The 19,015-nt window shown below is 40.3% G+C and overlaps 2 protein-coding genes across 2 annotated transcripts in view; both read right to left on the minus strand.

Annotated features, from left to right (window-relative positions):
• LOC134881045 (protein unc-79 homolog) overlaps positions 1-16,233 on the minus strand; it is a 32,276-nt gene extending 16,043 nt beyond the window's left edge. Inside the window, exons 1-18 of the mRNA XM_063908160.1 lie at positions 16,024-16,233; positions 14,482-14,602; positions 11,090-11,403; positions 9,597-9,767; positions 9,330-9,425; positions 9,166-9,221; positions 7,204-7,333; positions 7,013-7,077; positions 5,835-5,923; positions 5,473-5,513; positions 5,042-5,070; positions 3,646-3,872; positions 3,258-3,429; positions 2,878-3,108; positions 2,446-2,636; positions 1,527-1,650; positions 654-794; positions 73-288 (exon numbers count right to left, since the gene is read on the minus strand). Of these exons, the coding sequence (XP_063764230.1) occupies positions 73-288; positions 654-794; positions 1,527-1,650; positions 2,446-2,636; positions 2,878-3,108; positions 3,258-3,429; positions 3,646-3,872; positions 5,042-5,070; positions 5,473-5,513; positions 5,835-5,923; positions 7,013-7,077; positions 7,204-7,333; positions 9,166-9,221; positions 9,330-9,425; positions 9,597-9,767; positions 11,090-11,403; positions 14,482-14,602; positions 16,024-16,045 (2,436 nt within the window). The 5' untranslated portion in view covers positions 16,046-16,233. The remainder of the gene's footprint in view (positions 1-72; positions 289-653; positions 795-1,526; positions 1,651-2,445; positions 2,637-2,877; positions 3,109-3,257; positions 3,430-3,645; positions 3,873-5,041; positions 5,071-5,472; positions 5,514-5,834; positions 5,924-7,012; positions 7,078-7,203; positions 7,334-9,165; positions 9,222-9,329; positions 9,426-9,596; positions 9,768-11,089; positions 11,404-14,481; positions 14,603-16,023) is intronic.
• Positions 16,234-16,869: 636 nt separating this feature from the next.
• si:dkey-85n7.8 (COX8 domain-containing protein) lies at positions 16,870-18,207 on the minus strand. The gene is made up of 2 exons (XM_063909273.1): positions 17,992-18,207; positions 16,870-17,315 (listed from the first exon to the last, which is right to left on the minus strand). Exons 1-2 carry the CDS (start codon positions 18,103-18,105, stop codon positions 17,208-17,210), a joined length of 222 nt encoding a protein of 73 aa, XP_063765343.1. The 5' UTR covers positions 18,106-18,207; the 3' UTR covers positions 16,870-17,207.
• Between the last annotated feature and the right edge of the window lie 808 nt (positions 18,208-19,015).

The raw sequence follows: 19,015 nt of genomic DNA on the forward strand, positions 1-19,015 counted from the left end.
ATTGAGAAACACGAATAGTCCCTTTAGGAAATTGATTATTTTAGCTTTTATTGGGGGGGAAGGTGTGGTCACCTGCTTTAGGATGAGGTCAAACATGAGGATGAAGCAGCCTAGGTTCATGTCATCATCATCACAGTCCAAATCCAGAGCGCAGTGGCCAGTGGCGTGACCCAGGTTTTTAAATGGGCTGCAGCGCAGGGGGCTACGGAAAGGGCTCCTGAAGGGGCTGGGGAACGGACTGAGGGTGTTATGCTGCCCGCGGCGTCCTGGATCTGACACCACGCTCACCTACAAGCAAAGAGGACATCACTTTATAAAGTAGAGTATATGTTTTTCATTTCAAATTCAAACCATTTTGTGCTTCTGGCAGTCTTTCAATCTTCATGTGCCCCTGTTTACTGTCACAGTTATAATGACATGATGCGTGCAGAGTTGCTCTGGTTTAAATTTCAAAGGTAAATCCATATCACAGTCAAGTTAAAATAAGATCTTAAAAGGAGCTATATTTAGACATTGCCTGTTACCATGGTAGCATACATCACATATCAATGAAAGGTATAAAAGAGAGAAGAATAGAAAAGTGTCATAATCCAACAGCCAAATGTGTCAGGTGATGTTTTAGGTTGACGTTTTGGCATTCCTGTCTCCCTCACCCTGCGAGCCCCAGTGTTTTCAGTTAGATCCGAGGCGCGAGCCTTTCTCTGATTGGCTAGCTCCTTCAAAGAGTTCACTCCATCGGAGAACATCCCGATTAGCAGCTGAAGAGGCACCACAATGTCCAGCTCCGACAGCACCTGGTCCAAACAAGACAAGGGTTCAATCTCACTAATAACTAAAACAAATTGTTTTCCTACATACCAAAAGGTCTGCCACTTTCCCAATACAATAGAGGGTGTTCATACTGATCAAAGCATTGATTAATAATTCAGCAATGTCATTTTCCAGAAGGACATTTTCAAGTTACTCAGTAAGTCATGTTAGGTGGGATTTTGTACCCTGTTTCATCTCTTGAAGTCATTCTCATCATGTGTCTTATTTTACTTCCTGCCTTTTTTCCCCTGCCTGTTTTCTGTCTCACCTTTCCAACAATAGTTTGCTAGTGCCTTGTGTATTTAGTTTGTGTGCGTTCCCTCTTAAGGGGTGGATGCTCTGTGTATGTAGTGTGGGTTTCTAGAGGTACACTATGCAGAGAAAAAAACCCTTCTTCTTGGTCTAATTTGAATGTGCCCTATTTTATGAGGGCAGATGCAATCTCCTATTTGTGACAGAAAACTTGAAACTGATCCATGTATACAGGCAGCAAGCTGTGAGTGCATATGGGATGAAAGGCAAAACCGCTCCTATCACTCTAAGATTGCTTCAGTGACCCAGATCCATATTCAGCAGAGCCCCTGCTCAGACTCTCACACTCTATGACAACCTGTTCAATTCACACGCACTGTGGACAGAACCACAGGATGTGAAATGGACACGAGACAGTGTGTTCATGCATGTGTGTGTGTGGGGGTGTGTGTGTGTGTGCTTACATGCAGCCACAGCAGAGCCTGCTCCTGCACAGACGCTGGGTAACCAGAGAATCTGCAGCTGATGAAGCCAAACATTTCTTCCATGGAGAAGGGCAGCGGGCACAGCTCAATATCAAACATCTTACTGTAAGCAGAAGGCAGAACAGAATATAACATTCCTCTGAAACTGTTACACAATCAGTAATGTTTATCTGACTCCTGATATAACCTCCTCCTGTTTGTTTATTCAGTACACACAAATAGAAAACAAAAATTGTAGTTTGACTCGGCTAACAGCCAGGGGGCCAGGCCCAGTCATATCCGTGTTATTTTGCTGTGAATACCAGACTGCATGAAAACTAAAACCACAACGTTTTTAATTTACATTTTCATTTCTGCACAGATTACCAAACAAGGTGTATTTTTTAAAGTGTGAAACTAGCTGTTTTCCCCCGGTTTCCAGTTTTTATGTTAAGTTAAGCTTATTACTTCCTGGTTCTGTGCACAGGCACCTGAGTTGTATCAGCAACTCTTTTCAAGAAAAATAAAAAGCTGAGAGATGTATCCACCCCTCCAATCTTAAAATGGTCTGTGCTTTAAAAGCTAGTGTCATGCATTATAGACCATTGAAGTAGTATTTTTGGAAAGAGACTGATTTCCCTGATTCTGTGGACTTCACACCAATCATTTATCTTTAATGTTTGGGCCACAAAAAAAATCTTCACTGGAAATATTTTGACGTCATGTCGTGATGTCAACGATTAATATTAAAAACACCAGCAAGTGACACAACTGAAATGTTTAGATTGTCAGTAAATGTTGTATATAATGAGAATAAGCACAGTTACATGTAACATATTTACCCCTGCTTACATGGAACAAGAAATGTCTTTATAAAATAACAACTACAACATGCAAACACTTGAGGTGATGGATGTACCTGAGCACTTCTCGGAACTCTTTGAGCTGGTTGTCGGGCACCTCGGTGCGGATGGACTCCAGCCACTCAGGCATGAAGCACTCCCACAGCGGCTGACTGATGACATTGTAAGGTATCAAACACAGGATCCGATTCAGGCCCTCCTTCAGCTGCGTCACTGTGCTACAGGACTTGTCCCAGTAACCTCCGACCTGGGAAATGTGTGGATGGAGGGGCTTGAATCAAACACAGCCAAGATAATTCAGATGGTGACTTACACTACTTAGTTTCGTAAACCCCTGGCTTCAGTAAGAAGCTGAATTAATTATATAGAGAGCTGTTGAAAAGTGCACCATGTTCAATCTTAACAAAACTTATTTGTATGTTAATGTTATTTCTGTTATAGAAATATAATCAAATTGTGTGTTTTGTTGACCTGGATTGTGGCCTTACCCTGGCAAACTCAACAGGCTTGGGCAGCAGACACATCACCATGACGTCAAATCTCACATCGCACACTGTCTTTAACCACTTGGTGACAAACTGAGGCTTTAGCTTTTCCACCAGGCTTCCAACCTCATCGTCCATCATGTAGGCTGTGGAGTGAAACCACTGGAAAACCATACTGACCAGCCGAGCCAGACTCTCTGTCGGCGTGTTCTCGTTGGGTGTGCACAGGCTCACCTGCAGATACACATGAGTGAAGCCCAGACAAGCAAACTAATTAGTCAGGTAACCATGAATTCAACACTGTACTGATAAGAGGCCATGCACTGCGAACATCCTTATCTCAAAACGTCCTGTTATTGACAGACACAGCAGTGATTACACACCAGGAACCAGATGCCGAACTGACTGAGGAGCCGCTGGTCGTGCTGGTCGTCCTCCTTGTTGTCAAACTCGATGTTGTCCAGGGAGTGGTGGGAGGCAGACAGGCCCATCTGACGACGCCTGTTCATCTCAAACTCGCGCTGTTCTGCATGAATTTCTGCCTCCTTGAGAAGACTGGAGGGATATGGAGAGGATAACGGGGTTTTCAGAGGCAGAAAGAAATATTAAAAGGGATATATTGATGGAGAAAGAGCAGGGGAGAAACTAAAATCACACAAACAAACATCCTGACACGGCATATACATTAATTATCTAATGTCGTGACACCATGTTTCACAGCATTGCAGGCGTATGCCCTCTAACTGCGGCTGTGTTAACACTGTGATGTACCTTATAACAGCTTCAACAGTGCACACTAGCTCCTCTGCTCCGCACTCGCGGGTGTTGATGGGAGGGGGTGAGGTCTGGTACAGATGGGTCTCCGCCGCAGCCCCCACCTCGCTGTGGTGGTTGACATGGCAACGCTTGCAGTAGCGGACAGGCCGGTTGCCATGGCGCCCACAGCAGCCAGCCGAGAAGCAGGTGACCACGGCCCTCCTCACATGAGAGCTACAGTTCTACAAAGCCAAAAAACAGGGGAAAGTAGGCGGCGGAGATCAGGTTATTTCTGTTCTGTGCACTAGGCAACAAAATAAAAATATGCCACAATCACAGCCAACAATGCATTATGACAAGCCTCTAAAAATAAACATATTTTCTGGCCTCAAAAGCAACTAACTGCTCTGACTTTGAATGTCGTACTCTCAAATTTGTTTAGAGATGATGATCTGTCAGAAAAAAGCCTTTATGTGTCCCCATGGTGTCTCAGGTTTCTAAAAATAAAATGATGGCACTGGAGGACCATCCTAATCTGATCAGCCTCTAATCTTGTGCCATTAGAGAGATGCAGTGCTCCCTATCAAATTAACATATCTGTCATATAATGGTGAGTTCTGTAATTCACTCATCCAGCTTTCAACAAAAGCACAACCCTGATGTTACTGTTATTAATTATCAGTACATTCTATGTTTGGGCCTCATGGTGTAAAAAATAGCTATTTTCAGATGGAGATGGCAGAGCTGGTGTAAATCCTGGTGGGAGTTTAAAAAAGGTTTCTGAAATGAGTGTGACAAAGCCTGATCAAAAAGGGAGGTAGTGGATTATAAAACTCTCGGGCAAACCAGGAAGGAGGCCGTTTCCCCTAACAACACAGGGCGGCTGCTAGGCCTGATGGGAGTACCTGAGATCATCTCACACTTTCCCCGGGTCTTCCTGGAAACCAGCAGGGAGTACTTGCCCTTAGCAGCGCGATCAAAAAACAGTGAGCAAACATCATGCCCCAGCAACTTCATTTGAAATGATGTGGCCTTTACTGAGCCGCTCCAGTGAATGGACTTCTCAATGGAAAAACATGTCAGGTTTATAAATGAATGAACTGCCTATCTTAGGTGAAAATGGATTTTGTGAAATCTCTCCCACAATGTTAACAGATTCAATTTATTTCGGTTTTCAGAGATAAAACCATTGAAAGCTATGGCTTGATTTGGGTTCAGTTTGTGCAAATGAGACTTTATTATTCTGATGTAGTGAAGGTAATCTGTGACAACAAACACACTGCTAATGTTTATTTGTCCTAAATATAGGGAAACATTGGATAATATTCAACATATGTCACAGAACTGTAGTGGGATGGATAACATGAGCAAATGAGAGTGTAGGCAGTTGCAGTACAAATACAAATCTTACCTTCTTTTGACAGATGGCAGATATCTCTGCTGCAAAGACAAATTAAACAAACATGTTAAATGTGCAGGCAACAAAAGTAGCTTTATTCCAACCAGTCATATGTTTCCGTGGAAAATGAAAACTGTGCTTTAAACCTCATATACAATATAAAGCAGCTTTAACACATGAAATACAGCTCAAATAATGGTAGTATTATATACATATAATGTAACATTATATATCAGCCCACTGCAAAGAAAAGCTGCACCTTTTCCACTGCAAAGCACAAATGACTTTTTAAAACAGGAGACAGATTTTTTTAATGTATATCCTCAGAAAAAAAACGTTCTTTATATTGTACATTTACTGAATATTTTCGCATGTCTCTTAGTCTGTGGGGAGGTAGACGGACTGAGAGACTCTTAAACACCTTGCTGTTTGTGAACGCTCACCTTGGGGCAGGAGGACATCAACAAGCCATTCAGCGTGGTCCCTGAAAGGGTCAAAGTAAAGTAAGCTGCTTGATGTACAGACCAACAACGGTATTACAGAGTTGTGGAACAAAGTATCTTCTCTTAATGTCTCGTCGAATACAAAACTAGCATGCTACATGCTGGATAAAAAGAGAAACAAGTGGCTGCGTAGTTTCATGATGATGCTCTCATTATCAGCACAAGGGAATTATGTAACCATGGCGATGCATTTCCCCTGGGTTAAAGTGAGGGATAATGAGACAGGCATTAGGTGATGCATGTTTTGAATGGCATCCTATTGAAGGAGGGGGATGGAGGTAAGAGGTGAAACAGATGCATACCCTGCTATCCTCTGGCTGCACTCCTCGCATATATAAAGAGGAGGTGGCTTGTCTCCAAGGGCAACAGAAAGAGTAGGATCTATACACATCTGCAACGGAAGAGAGGTATTGTTAGAACATGGATGTGGTATTTAAAAAGAGAACACACTGAATACGATTGTATTTTCATAAAAACTATAAGTAAATAAACCATTTCTACAAAGATTTAAGGACTGTTCAAAAATTACAGTGGTGTGACAATATGGAAATATTTTCGAATAATATCCAAAAACGCATAAAGAGTTTACATAGGGGCATGACAATTCAAACACGCAGTGGAATGATCATTTTCACATTACAAAAAAACTCCAATGATCTCATCCCCTTTTTTTGAATCCCTTTCCCACCAAATAAGTCCCTGAGAATTGAATATCATATTGTTCATTTACTAAGCAAACCATTTTTCTCTTTCACATTGTGCTCTCCAAGGGTAGTACATCACAATCTTGCCAAATAAATCATGTGACACCTATACCTGTCTCCCCACGCCTCTGTGTGGATGGCTGCGTGCATATGTTGCTCTCTGTTCTCTTGCAACCTGTGCCTGGCCCTGTGCTAAACCTCAATGCTCTTGACCTCAATGCTCAGATGGTGCACTGCACTGTAATTTACTGTGCTCACTTGATGCCACCTTATCCTCAAGGGCTGCACGGGGTCACCACTTTCAATTAAGCCCCCCATCCCTGTACCCCCTCCCTGCTCCTGGTAATTGAAATCCGGCCCATGTCCGTGGCCCTGTTTCTACTTTAATTGTCAGTTTTGAGCACAGTTGAGTAAAGACAGGCAAAGCTTATAAAGCACAGCAACGACAGCAAAGACTGGTGCGTGTACCATAGAAGCTGATATCATTACCCTACTCCCACAGCTGCCCTGATTTATTTACTGAGGGGCTCACAAAATAAAACACACATAAATGCATAGTTGAACTCAGCAAGGCAGTCTGACACATGCCCCATGCATTCCCAAAATAGGTTATCGAGGGATTTTAAATACAGAGTGTGTTGTTAATTTATCCTCTTAAAATATGGCATAAAGCATTGTATACATAAAAGAACGAGGGATCCAAAACCATAAATAGGTCCTGGGATGTAGTTGTATGTTTAAGGCTTATTTAACAAAAAGAAATATGTTTTCTTCACCTTGACAGCCGGTTTATTGATGGCATTGTGGCACTCAATGTGTTGACAGTGGATGGGATTCCAGGCTTATTCAGGTAATAGAAGAGTCGCAAGGCGTTATATAAATAAAAAAAGAAGGAAAATAGGGCACAGGTTAGACTTTTAGTGAGTTTAAGGAAAGAATAAGCAGAAAATGTGTAAGAGAGTCTGACCTGTGTACTGAAGCCCCCTGTATTCGCTGATGGCTCCTGGTGGCTTCAGGTTGGGCCAATAATGAAACAGCATCTGCACAGCCGGAGGCTTGACTTGGGATGGGCCGTAGGATATAACATAAAGAAGGTCCTGTGAAGTATAAACATCAAAAGGAATTAAAAGGAGCAATGCAATTTCAAGATGTTCGAATAATAGTTAATGGAAGAAAACTAGTTGTAGGTTTTCTATCCAACATGCTTTTAACCCCTTTTGTATAAACTAAATGTTGCCCGTTGTCAATGTTAAGAAAATATTGTTTAAAATGTTTGAAAGTTATTTGTAAATTTTGTGAGGCATATTGGCCTTTTTTGCTAGGGCATCGCTATATGAAGCTCAACTCTAGGCTAAATCTTTTTATATTGTTAGCATAAACATTAGAAGCAGTTTGCCTGAAATGTACTAAAAAAGCAGTGGTTTTTAGAGGGAGCTATGTGTTAGATTATTTATAAAGATGTATAAAGTTATATATAACATGTCATGTCGTTCTACTTTAGCTTAAGTAGGATATTATTTTTGCCTTTGAACAGAGCCTGCAAGCTTTCCCCACATTTTCCCAGTGTTTAAGCTAGTTTAATGCTGAGTGCACTTAGTTAAGATCGGTAGTTTTTGATCTTCCCTCTCAGTAAGAAAGCTAACAAGAACAGTTCGCGAAATGTAAAGGATTTAAAACCGATTCAAGGGAGCAGTGGACTACAGAAAAGGAACCTCTTTGGTAAGAATAACTGGTGTTTGCTCTGCTAGCTATATTATATGAGAATGAGGCTTTTGCCCACAATGCAATGTCGTGCTTTGTTTACAAACACCGAGAGAGCCAGTTCGGTAAAGTAATGTAGAGATATTGACAGATTTCAATTTGACGGATCAACAACTCATAAATAAATCATTGTTAAAACACATACGAAGTCACTTCAGAACAACTGTAGTAAGCGAAATACACGCTAACATCTAGTTTTCACTTACATTGATCTATGCAACTGGAGAGAGACAAGTGTGCAGAGATCGTCTATAAGGTGCAACGCCGAACCAACATCACTTCACATATAAATGGTCAACTGGTAAAACTACAAAAGGTATTCTAAAGAAAAATGATTGAAACAAACACAGTGATTTCATTTATTGTGGAAAATATATAATAACATTACTATTATACAGTGTAGTGCTACACAAAAAACACCTAGTAATTGTGTCCTGTTGGTTAAACTACAGAAACAACTTAGAAAAAAGGTGTAATTTGGCCTCAAATTAAGTTTTTTTTTAAAAGTATTGTTAGCCTTGTATTCTGTGTACACAACAAAATTAAAGTTTCAACAAATGTACTTGTGTCTTTAACAATGCCTCTGCCTTGTGTGCTTTAATATATAATATTTTCTGACTGGAGTCCCACTTTTTAACACTTTAGGCAGGTACATACATGTTTAATTAAACGCTTGCAGCTCTGGGTTTTCCCAGACGGCTTGCCATCTGAATACTGACCCTACCCGATCCTGCTCAGCTCCAGAGAGCAGACGAGATCCATCATGTTCAGGACATTATGGTTAAAATGCTGAAATTTATGTTTCAAACCCCACCATTGAAACCTATTAAAGTAGTTCAACCAAAAGGCGCCACGTGATGTTGGTAGCACTACTAAAAGGAGGTAGCCTATTGAACTTTTCCAAAAAATAAATTCACCAAAAGCATTATATTTTTATACAGTAGAAGACCATTCATTTGTTTCAGAGTTGCACTTTGTAGACCATAGTCCCTGCACACTCGTCTCTTATTTTACCCCCAGAAATGAAATATTTCTTTTGTATCAGAAGCCAATGGAATGTGGATAAACCCGGACATACTGTATGTTATGACTTCAGCTCACTGCTTCTTCCATTGTGCTTCTACACAAATATTCTCATATCTGTATTGTGTTTTTATATGACACATACCTTCCACACTTCCTGTTTGTGCTTCATTAGACACTCCAACAATTGACAGTGATACACTGAAAAGACAAAGAGATCAGCTTAAGGAATGCGCCATTACCACACAACATTACAGGAAAGGTTATCTTTGTATGCAGGCTTGGAAAGCAGCTGCCATGCTGGTTTACCTGGATTTGTTGTGTACTGCATTGCAATCATAAGCATAGAGGATGCAGACAGATTGACATAGGCAGGGACTCCACCCTCCCTCCGAGTGGAGCCCACTACACACAAGCAGGGAGGAGAAAAAGAAAAAATGTACTTCACTTTCCATTCAATATTGTAGCATAGGTTCAGAAAATAACATATATTAAATAAAATAAGATAAATACAATTAACGATTCACTTATTATCTGAACTTAATTTATTTAATCAGTTGTCTAAATTATACTCACATATAGCCATGGGGAGGAAAGAGGTGCTCAGGTACTCAATGATGTCTTTGTGAAGGAAAGGGGGAAATGTGGCTAAAGTGGAGATCATAGTATAGGGCAAAGTGCTGAGAATATCATCACTGAGAAAGGGCAGGAGGCAAGTTGTTGTGTAAAATATGGACTGTCCCAAATCTGAGGAGAAAGGGAAAAGGCAAAAAAAAGACAGAGATACACAGACTCATTCAAATAACAGTACATACAGTATTCGCATACTGTATGCATCCGCAGATGACAACATTACAGTCAATTTCAGTCATAAGATATTAATATACTACAACATTTTAACAGTGAAAAAAAAGAAAATTTGCCATTGAACTTTAGCTGAGGGCGGAGAGCTTTCTTTAACAGCCACTAAAGTACAGTTTGCCCCCAGGAAAAGTTGAGCATTCAAGTCAAGGAGATGGGTTTTCATGCTTTTGAGCTTCTTTAACAGTGGTAAAATATTAACGAACAACAAGAGCACTGACTGTGATGCAGCCTAGGCCCATGAAAAACATTGCAGGAAATACTCATTCTCAGATGTATTCTAAATGTATGGAAAATAACAAAAGGAAACACTTTCTCTGATGTCTATGTTTCAAACGCGTTATAAACACACTTAAGATAGCGATAAGCTCTCCTCATATTTGTAATGCTTTCAAATAATAATCATAACTCATTTAAAGCAATTTCTAGTTACTTATCAAATCTAGTATCACAAGACATTTATTTTTCAGTGACATTTTTAGCAAGGATCATATCATAATTCCCATAGTAATACTCATTCATAATAATCAGCAATAATACTCTGAAATGTATAACAGAAATAACATTGTTACAAGTTATTTTAAATGGTCATTGTTTGTTTAAAAATAAAGCAAAATGTATAATTCAATCTCTGCAAGAAGAGTCACTATAAATCCCAGTATGGTGCTTTACAACAGTGATTAAATGCACAATTAAAACATTTATATTACTCCTTGCAAAACAATGTCAGTGAGTGACAGGCTATTGTTATGATACATGCATGATGAATATTAATGAGTGCTCATTACTATAATTATCCAGCAAACAGATTATATCACAATATAAGTATTTCTATACTACATTATAGACATTGCCATCATAGAAAGTGTTTCCAAATAAACATAACATTAGCCTAACTTTCCCATTAAACCTATTTACTTGCACATGACAACATAGGTAAAACATTTCTCCCACTTTACATAACAAACATGCAATCAAGTATGATACACAGAAGAGAGGGCCTATGTCTGGTGTATCCAATGGCTTATGAACGATTAAGTTGACAGGATCCAGCGTGCTCCCAATCACCCCATGCATCCCTCAAGATCCTCAGCAGGACTTCTCTCCTCCAGTTACAAAAGAGGCCAAAAAAGCAGCAGCGGCTTCATGCAGGCCAGGCGGCTCGGGGATGATGATGACAAACAGTGGTGCACTGGGCCTTGACTCACCATGCTGACCGTGCTGCAGCAGGGGCACCAGGTCAAGCAGGGTCACGAGGGTCACATAGAGGCCCTGATAGTCCAGAGAGGGGTACTCTGAGAGCTGAGCGTCCCGACTCTGCTGCCCCTGCCCCCCGCGGTCTGACGGGGCATCGCGCAGAACGCTGTAAAGGAGGGAGCGAGTAACTGTAGGGTTGATGGAACTGACTTGTGGTCTTAGAGATGGGGTGAGTGGGAATGGCACAGGAAAAAGACACATGGTCATGGGCACGGCCAAATTGGAAGCTTCCTGGTTCTCCTTCCTGCCTGTGCGGGACAGAATGCTGCTCCGGGGCGGGAGGGGAGGGGAGGGAGGGTAGGGGAGGGGAACAAGGGAAAAAAAGAGACAACAAAGACACAAAAAAACAGCACATTACATTGAAATGGCACTACAGAGACAGCGTAAATAGAAAAAAACAAACCCAGATAAACCCCACATAGGATGCAGTGTCTCACTATTTGACTGTTTCACTGAAGGCACGGGCAATTTTTCCCTGCTTTGTCGGTTCAGAGTGACTTTAATTCAATTTATTTTGTTTTGTCTGCACTTGGAAAACAAAAAAAACATGAGCACAAACTGCAATGATCACTGCATCTCATGCGTATCTGGTGACAAGGAGCAAAAATATAAAAAATGGCATGTTTTCAGTGGCAACCCCATACTTCTCCAAAAAGGTACAGTTCAAATGACTGTCCCTCGATGGCTGCCATCTTTCAATCAGCAAGGTCAGAGGCTGCCATGCAAAAAGGCCAATGAGCCGTGGAATAAAAGAAAAAGAAAAAGAAATTTCCTTGTCTTTAGTGGGGCTGTCAAGGATGGGAGTGACACCAAATTGGCTCGGGAAAATACAGAGGTGACACTTTTGAAACATGCTTCAGCCAGTAATAAACATGTGTGTGAGCTTAGATCAAATGCTCCTAGGTCACAGCACATGTTTATTGCACCAGAGAAATAATGTCCGTATGCATACGTTATGATACTGTTCCAGTATCATTGGGAGAAATAATGAGATCCAACAGGCATATGGATTCAGGTTTCTAAAATAAATGTAACAACTAATCTACGGTAGAGGAGAAACTATAATGACAAAGGAATAGGTTGTTTCAGGGGGAGATGACTGGTAGCATTATGTTTGTGAGCTAATGCAGAATGGACAATTGTGTTTGCTGTCCCCTGGGGAAGGTGGTGGACATTTTAAAAAATTTCAAGAGAGGAGAAAAAACAAAAGGAAAAAACTAGTTGGGTTGAGTGTGGAGCATCTAGGTTGGAGGAGGGGGAAGGGGGGCCAGAGAGCATTGCTCTTTTTACTGCACATTATTAAAGAGCTAAGCTGTTCTATCAGGCAAACGATTGGGATTTATCAAGAGAGCCCAGATTATAAATTCTGATGTATTGCATTTTGGTTTTTAATTTATTTTGAAAGGTCACTCAAAAAGTAGAGTTACAGCATGTTCGGGCAGTGAGAAGGGGGATTTCAATATTTTTTAACATGACAATAGATGCATAATGTTTAGCCTTTAAGATCAACAGTTTACACTGTCAACAACAGAATGTAACATTTTCTGACTTCTGATCCCCCCAAAGTTATACTCTGTAAGATTTGAGTCAGTGTAGATTATTAATTAAGCTGAATTAATATACAATGTAAACTTAAACATGGCTAATTCACAACAACAGACTGTATCTCAGAGTATGACTTTTTCACTGCCCATTTCTCATATAGAACACATCATTATTTTGAACAATGAACATAAAGATAAACAGACTCTCTCTCACGCATACACTAAACAAATACACATAAAGATACACACATATGTGCATACATTCACACACACACATACATACAAACAACACAAACATTTACAGACATGTACGACACATTAAACACATGTAGAAATGCACCGATACAGACACATGACATACATTGACTGTCAAACCCTGCACTATCAATACAAAGTCATTTACTGAGCAGTAATTCACAGCCTTCCTAAATGTACACATTTACAGAAAATCATGTCTAAACAATGTGATTTCTGCTGCCTACAGTCACTCTTCTTATCGTGACACAGTTTGGCATGGAGTCGGTATGGCTCACTGATTCAGAGAGCTCTGTCTGACTTGGAGAAATATGACAAATCTATGTCTCATCTTTACAGAGGCATATAATTGTCAGTGAAGAGAAAAATGTAGCCCTTCTTTATTTTTTGCTCTGCAGCTGACCTGCGCTAACCCTAAAATCGATGTATGAATCAGCAACTACCTCCTTTGGCCATTTCATGTTCTCATTCCAGGAACATGGCACATGCCTGCTCCACTTTTCAAGGCTCGCTACTCCAACTTTCTGACTCCCTTTATTTTGAATGTCTCTCTATCTTCACCCTGGGCTTAAGAAGGCACAGCTGTATGGATAATCCTGCAGTCCCTGCTGAGGAAACCAGACCCTTATAATAGTGCAGAATATTACTTGCTCTGCATACCTGAGGCTTAGAGGGACTGCTTTGGGAAAAATCAAGCAACTGTTCAACTGTGGCATCATTGCTTTTCACACTCAAAATGCCCCTTAGAGACAAAAACGTCACACAGTTGCAGCCCCTGTCATGATCCATCTGTGCCAAAGACATATGAGTGGCCCTTTATAAAACAGTAAAGGGACTGCTGGACAGCCCTTCAGCAAAGCACAACATAACCACAATACACTGTGAGCACTCAGCAGAGGAATAATCCTTATGGGGCTGAGGCATGAAGTGTAGAATTGAGGCCAGCTGCCAATCTTAAATATATTGTATCCTAAGCTGATAATAATGATAAAAGTGGGGCATATAAATTCAGCCGTCAGTAATAACTGCCTTTTTTGCAAATTGGCTAATAAGTTACGTCACCACTAATATTTTCTTCAAAACCAAAATACCCTATCACTTCAGTGTGAAGAAGTTCTAGCTGGAGAAAACATGGTGAAATAAGATGTGTCCAAAATGGCGGCCTACTTGACCCGTGTTGGAGAGGAAATTACATGCTGTTCCTTCCACAGGCTTTCACGGGACCCAGGGGAGCAGGCTGACCCTGCAACTGCAGCGCCGGAGGAGCTGCTCTCCACCAGCCTCCTCTGGGAAGGACACAACAGGCCATGCTCATTTAGCAAGAGACCACTGAATCAATAAACATCCCTGAGCCTCCTATCGCTGCTGCTTTAACACAGAAGCATAACTTCATATCCGCTCTACAGTGGTTCCTTCTGTCAAATATTTCAAGTGTCTCAGAGCAACCTGCTGTAAGTTATCTAGCCTGGCTGAGAAAGGAAACTAAATATCAAACATTCTACAGTCTTGTACTTCACCTGTTGGCTCCAAAGCAGGGTACTTACCTGAGCAGGGTTTGGGAAAAGTATTTCAGTGTGTTTGCAATGTCTGTTCCGGAGGGCACAGGGTAAATATTGTGTTGCACACGGTTGTGATACTCTTGCAAGTATCGTATCTTAGAGGCAACTAGACAAAATAAAGAGCAGAGTAACAAGGAAATCAACACTTGTGAGACTCATCATATGAATCTTAGTACACAGATAGGGCAAATGGCATGACATGCTTGAAGCTGTGCTTCTGTTGTAGTTTCTTTTGGCCAGGATTCATGCATGTAATGCGGATGTACATATTATCAAGTTAAACAAAGAGTCCGTGTTCCCATGGCTCTCTGGCCTTCACCAGGTGACCTTTTTGGTACATCAGTGGGGTCACAGGCATCCCTAGAGGATGAAATAACCTATTGCTTACAGAAACAAGCTTATGTACAAAAGGTTGCCAGTTCAAGTCCCAAGACAAGATGGGAAAATGCAGTCAGCATGAGACATTAAAGAAGGATTACTCATCCCTTAACATTTGATAGTGAGACACATTTCAGCAAGAACCCTTTCTATGTTGAACACCCCCCTCAGGGCAATTGTTTTATTCATGAATGTGTCTTTTTGGGGGGGTTAATAAAGAGCTAAATTAAGTTGAAGGGGGGTGATTGTTGTCCTATTTTCAGTGACTTTGGGCAGTGGTGTTTAGCTTCCTCCCTGACCTGTAGATTACAAATCCCAAAATGAAAAAAACAGCTGCAGGCTTTAGAGCATGTGTGGTCAAAGCCTGTGCTGCAAAACATACTGTAGCACACATGCTTCTCTCTTCTTATATCTAAACTTCTTGATGGATACAAACGTTGATGCCTCAAAACAGTAATACATTTAAAGAAATATGGAGACAACATAGCTAGCCTGAATAAATCTTCCATATTGCCCACAAAAATGATCAGAAAATTATAACTTTTAGCTAATTGATTTGGAAGCCCCCCAACATAAAGTTTGACTACATTTTTTTTTTTTTTTAGCTTTATATACTGAAAACAAGCTATTCTGATTAATAGTTTGAACAGATCACTCAGAAACAAAGAATCTAAGGATAGCGGCTGCTCTCCACCTGTTCAAAAGCCATCGGAGGGATAAGCAGGAAATGAACAATAGTCTTTTAGGAAGGTGTGATCCAACCACATTATTGATCAATCATAATGCCACAGCATCTTTCAGTAAAAAAAAAACTGTCAAGTCGACCTTGACACCAGCTGCACATCTCGCTTTCTGCACTCGTCTCATCCAGCCACGTCAATCAAAATAAGATAACATGACGATGTAGCCATTGAAAAATTGTCCCTTAACATACAGAGAAACACATATACATATTGTCTTCCTGTGCTGAGCCCCCCCAGCCATCGTCTGCAGTGAGAGGACGTGTTGCAACCTGCCATGGCAACCGCGGTTTCATCACCAAGGACAGCTCCCCTCATTCGCTTTCTTGGTTAAAACAAAAATCACATTTCCAGTTTCCAAAACCACCATGACATGACAGGAAAAACACACACACACAGCCGTACTTACACTGCTCCGCCTTCGTAGACATTTCGCAGACTCTTGGGGAAACATAGAACCCAGACTGTCAATTGTTTAGGTGTTTTTTTTTTCCTCCCCGGCGCTGTGTTTTCCTCAGTCGTGAAAAAGTGAACATACCCCCCTTGCAGCCCAGGCTCGGCTTGATTGTACCACTCTGCGCAATGGATTTTTACACTCTCTGTTTTTAGCAGTGATGCGGTCGCTTTTAGCAGAATTAAATGAAAGATTCTATTTTGTGATTCCGCTTTTAATTTTAGGAATGTTATTCTTTCGTAACGGAGAGGAATGTTGACGTACATCTGCCCCAGCATACCTTTCCAAATGGACTGATCCGCCTTTGACAAATTGTCATTCAAGATTTCCAGCAACCCTATCAGTGCTATTTGAACTGATTATAGGAGGGGAATACCAAGGGAAAACATATTTGGCCCGGTATTCCTGCGCATTTGTATTGTATTTGTCCGGCATATAAAAAGCAAAACATGCAACAGATGGTTGTCACATTGTTATGATCATAATAATATTTTTTTTTGTATTCATGTTTTTGGGGGATATTTAAATATTGTGTTTGTAATTGGCATTTTTTCCTAATTTCGGTAACAAGTAGTGTAAACATTGTGTAATTAGGTTAATTTTAATCCCAAATTAACACATGAAGACCTTATAAAACTAATTATCATTACATATTTTAACGTAGGCCAATAGTATTATTATATATATATAGTATTATTCAAAATACGTATAGTGGCCCACTATTCTGCAAGCTTGTGATAAAAATATTATTTTGGGAGCAAAATGCAACTAAAAGATGGACTTGAAATGACAGGCCATTCCTTTTATAGTTTGTGCCAAGTTTGTGTATTTCCATCTCACATCCAACTGATTAAGAGCAACATCCTGTCACTGAACCCTGGGATGACCCCTACTTCTTATTTCTGTTTCATGAAGCAACTATTAAGCCTTTCCAAACAGTGCAGTAATCAGAGCAGTCATCACATTGACTATCAGCTTGCATGAAAACAATCAATGGCAGATATCACATCAAAGTCTTTATACAAGAAAACGTTCTCATTATCAAGTTTTAGATTAATTTATAACATTTTACACATTGGGAAATCCACAAACAATAACAGTGCACAGGTGTGTTGCTGAATGCAGAGCTCTTGCAGAAGTCAGGGTTGTTGAGGTGATCTCCGCCGGTATTCTGGGATATGATGCATGATCCATCCAGCCGGGGTCAAGAGTGTCGCAGCAAACACAAAGAGGGCAATGAAAGATTGCTGTAAGAAAGTTCATGAGAAAATATAAATAAATGTATGAGGAAGAAGTGTTAGTACACATTTCAAGGCACTGTAGTATCCCAAACGTTTCCTGTCATAATCTACAGGTTGTGGGGATTGAACACCTGTGTCCACAACAGAAGGTCCCAATCTTAGTGACTCACCAGGTGATTTAACAGCAGACCGCATTTATATCATCCTTCCATGGTATTCCCTTTGTCCCTCTGCACTCTGGTATTCCTAACCATGAGCCAAGCTTTGTAAAAGCCCCAGTGTATGTCCCAGAGGACAGATCAACAGATTTATAGTGGCATAAACATTGGCCGCTATGTTGCAGTTCCATCATAGGATCTCTTTACAGAGGCCAGAGTTTCATACTGACTTATGGATAAGAAATGAATAAAACATTCCTCCCACTCTGCAGAGTTGAGAATAGAGTTTGCTTGAATTCATCGCATTAGGGGAAATACAGTGAAATACAAGAGATACTGACTCTCCAAGACAGTTTCACATTTTGAGTGCCAACATCATACTTATATTTTAAGTAATTGTAGTTTAGCACCTAGTTTGTGCAGGAAAAAATAATAATACTAAAATCCCTGCAATACATTTTCATACAGTCAAACTACTTGGTATGCCTTTCAATTCAACTCCTAAGAAAAACATTCATTCCTACCCCTGGCCCGATCTTTTCCTTTGCCGGCTTGCTGTAGATTGACCTGTGATTTTGCAGTATGGCTTTCGTCAGCCTGGGCCAGGTCAGTATGGGTCTCCTGCGAAGGGAAAACATCTTAACGTTCGCAGAGTCACTTGCCACGACTGGAAAACAGTAATGTTTCTGTGGAAATGTTTTCTCATGTCCTGTGAGATACTAACTGCTTTCATCTAATTCCCATCCCTGTTCCTGGGAGGAGTTACTTCCATGGTCCAAAGACCTTCATGTAAACATAGGCTACTGACCAAACTCTCATCAGGATAACAAATCTGGCCTTGCCTATGAGAGGACAAGGATGGTAGGATCAACTTTATAATCAATTCTTGACTGTAAATGGATGGAGTAGTACTTAACAACAACAGCATCCACTGAGCCAACATTACTTCAATATCTTAAATGTACATCTAATGTTGATCAAGTGTTTCCAGTATATTGAGCAATTATTTGTTGTTAAGTAGAAGATTTAGAGTTTGAATTAGCACCAGTATTTTTTTTCCCAGGAACATAATGTTTGTTAAATAACTACTTTACATCAAGTATAAAATAAAAATGCCAAAATTCTAACATGAAATGATGAAAAATTATGAAGTAGAAAAGCACATTAATTTATTTGCGGTTAATGATGCCATACACTCATAATTGAATATATTTAACACAATGTTAGCACTTATCCTGATCCCTAGGGTAAAACATTAAAAATGCAATAAGCTTAAAAAGTGCATTATCTACAATAACAAACCACAATATAAACATAGTCACTCAATAGTCTTAATAAACGACATTGTCTTGACTTGCCAGCTTACAGTCGGTCTACCATTTGATTTAAGTACTTAAGGTCCTTAATTATTAATGTGAGAGCATGCTCTCTCTCACGTTGAGCATAAAGATATATATGACTTTTCTTTGGTTTTACAGGTGTCACAGTCAGTTGTGTTTTTCCTAGTTTCTTGACCGGTATCTCTTCACTTTTATGTTTTGTCAAATT

Source organism: Eleginops maclovinus, chromosome 19 (genome assembly GCF_036324505.1).
Source record: "Eleginops maclovinus isolate JMC-PN-2008 ecotype Puerto Natales chromosome 19, JC_Emac_rtc_rv5, whole genome shotgun sequence".
NCBI classification, from domain to species: Eukaryota; Metazoa; Chordata; class Actinopteri; order Perciformes; family Eleginopidae; genus Eleginops; species Eleginops maclovinus.

What these genes read in the sequence shown, in the direction of transcription:
- si:dkey-85n7.8 (XM_063909273.1), bottom strand. Translation starts at nt 18,105, where the DNA reads ATGTTTTCCCTTCGCAGGAGACCCATACTGACCTGGCCCAGGCTGACG. An exon ending in AGGAAAAGATCGGGCCAGGG is followed by an intron (nt 17,316 to 17,991) that starts GTAGGAATGAAT and finishes ACTTTCTTACAG; the next exon opens with CAATCTTTCATTGCCCTCTT.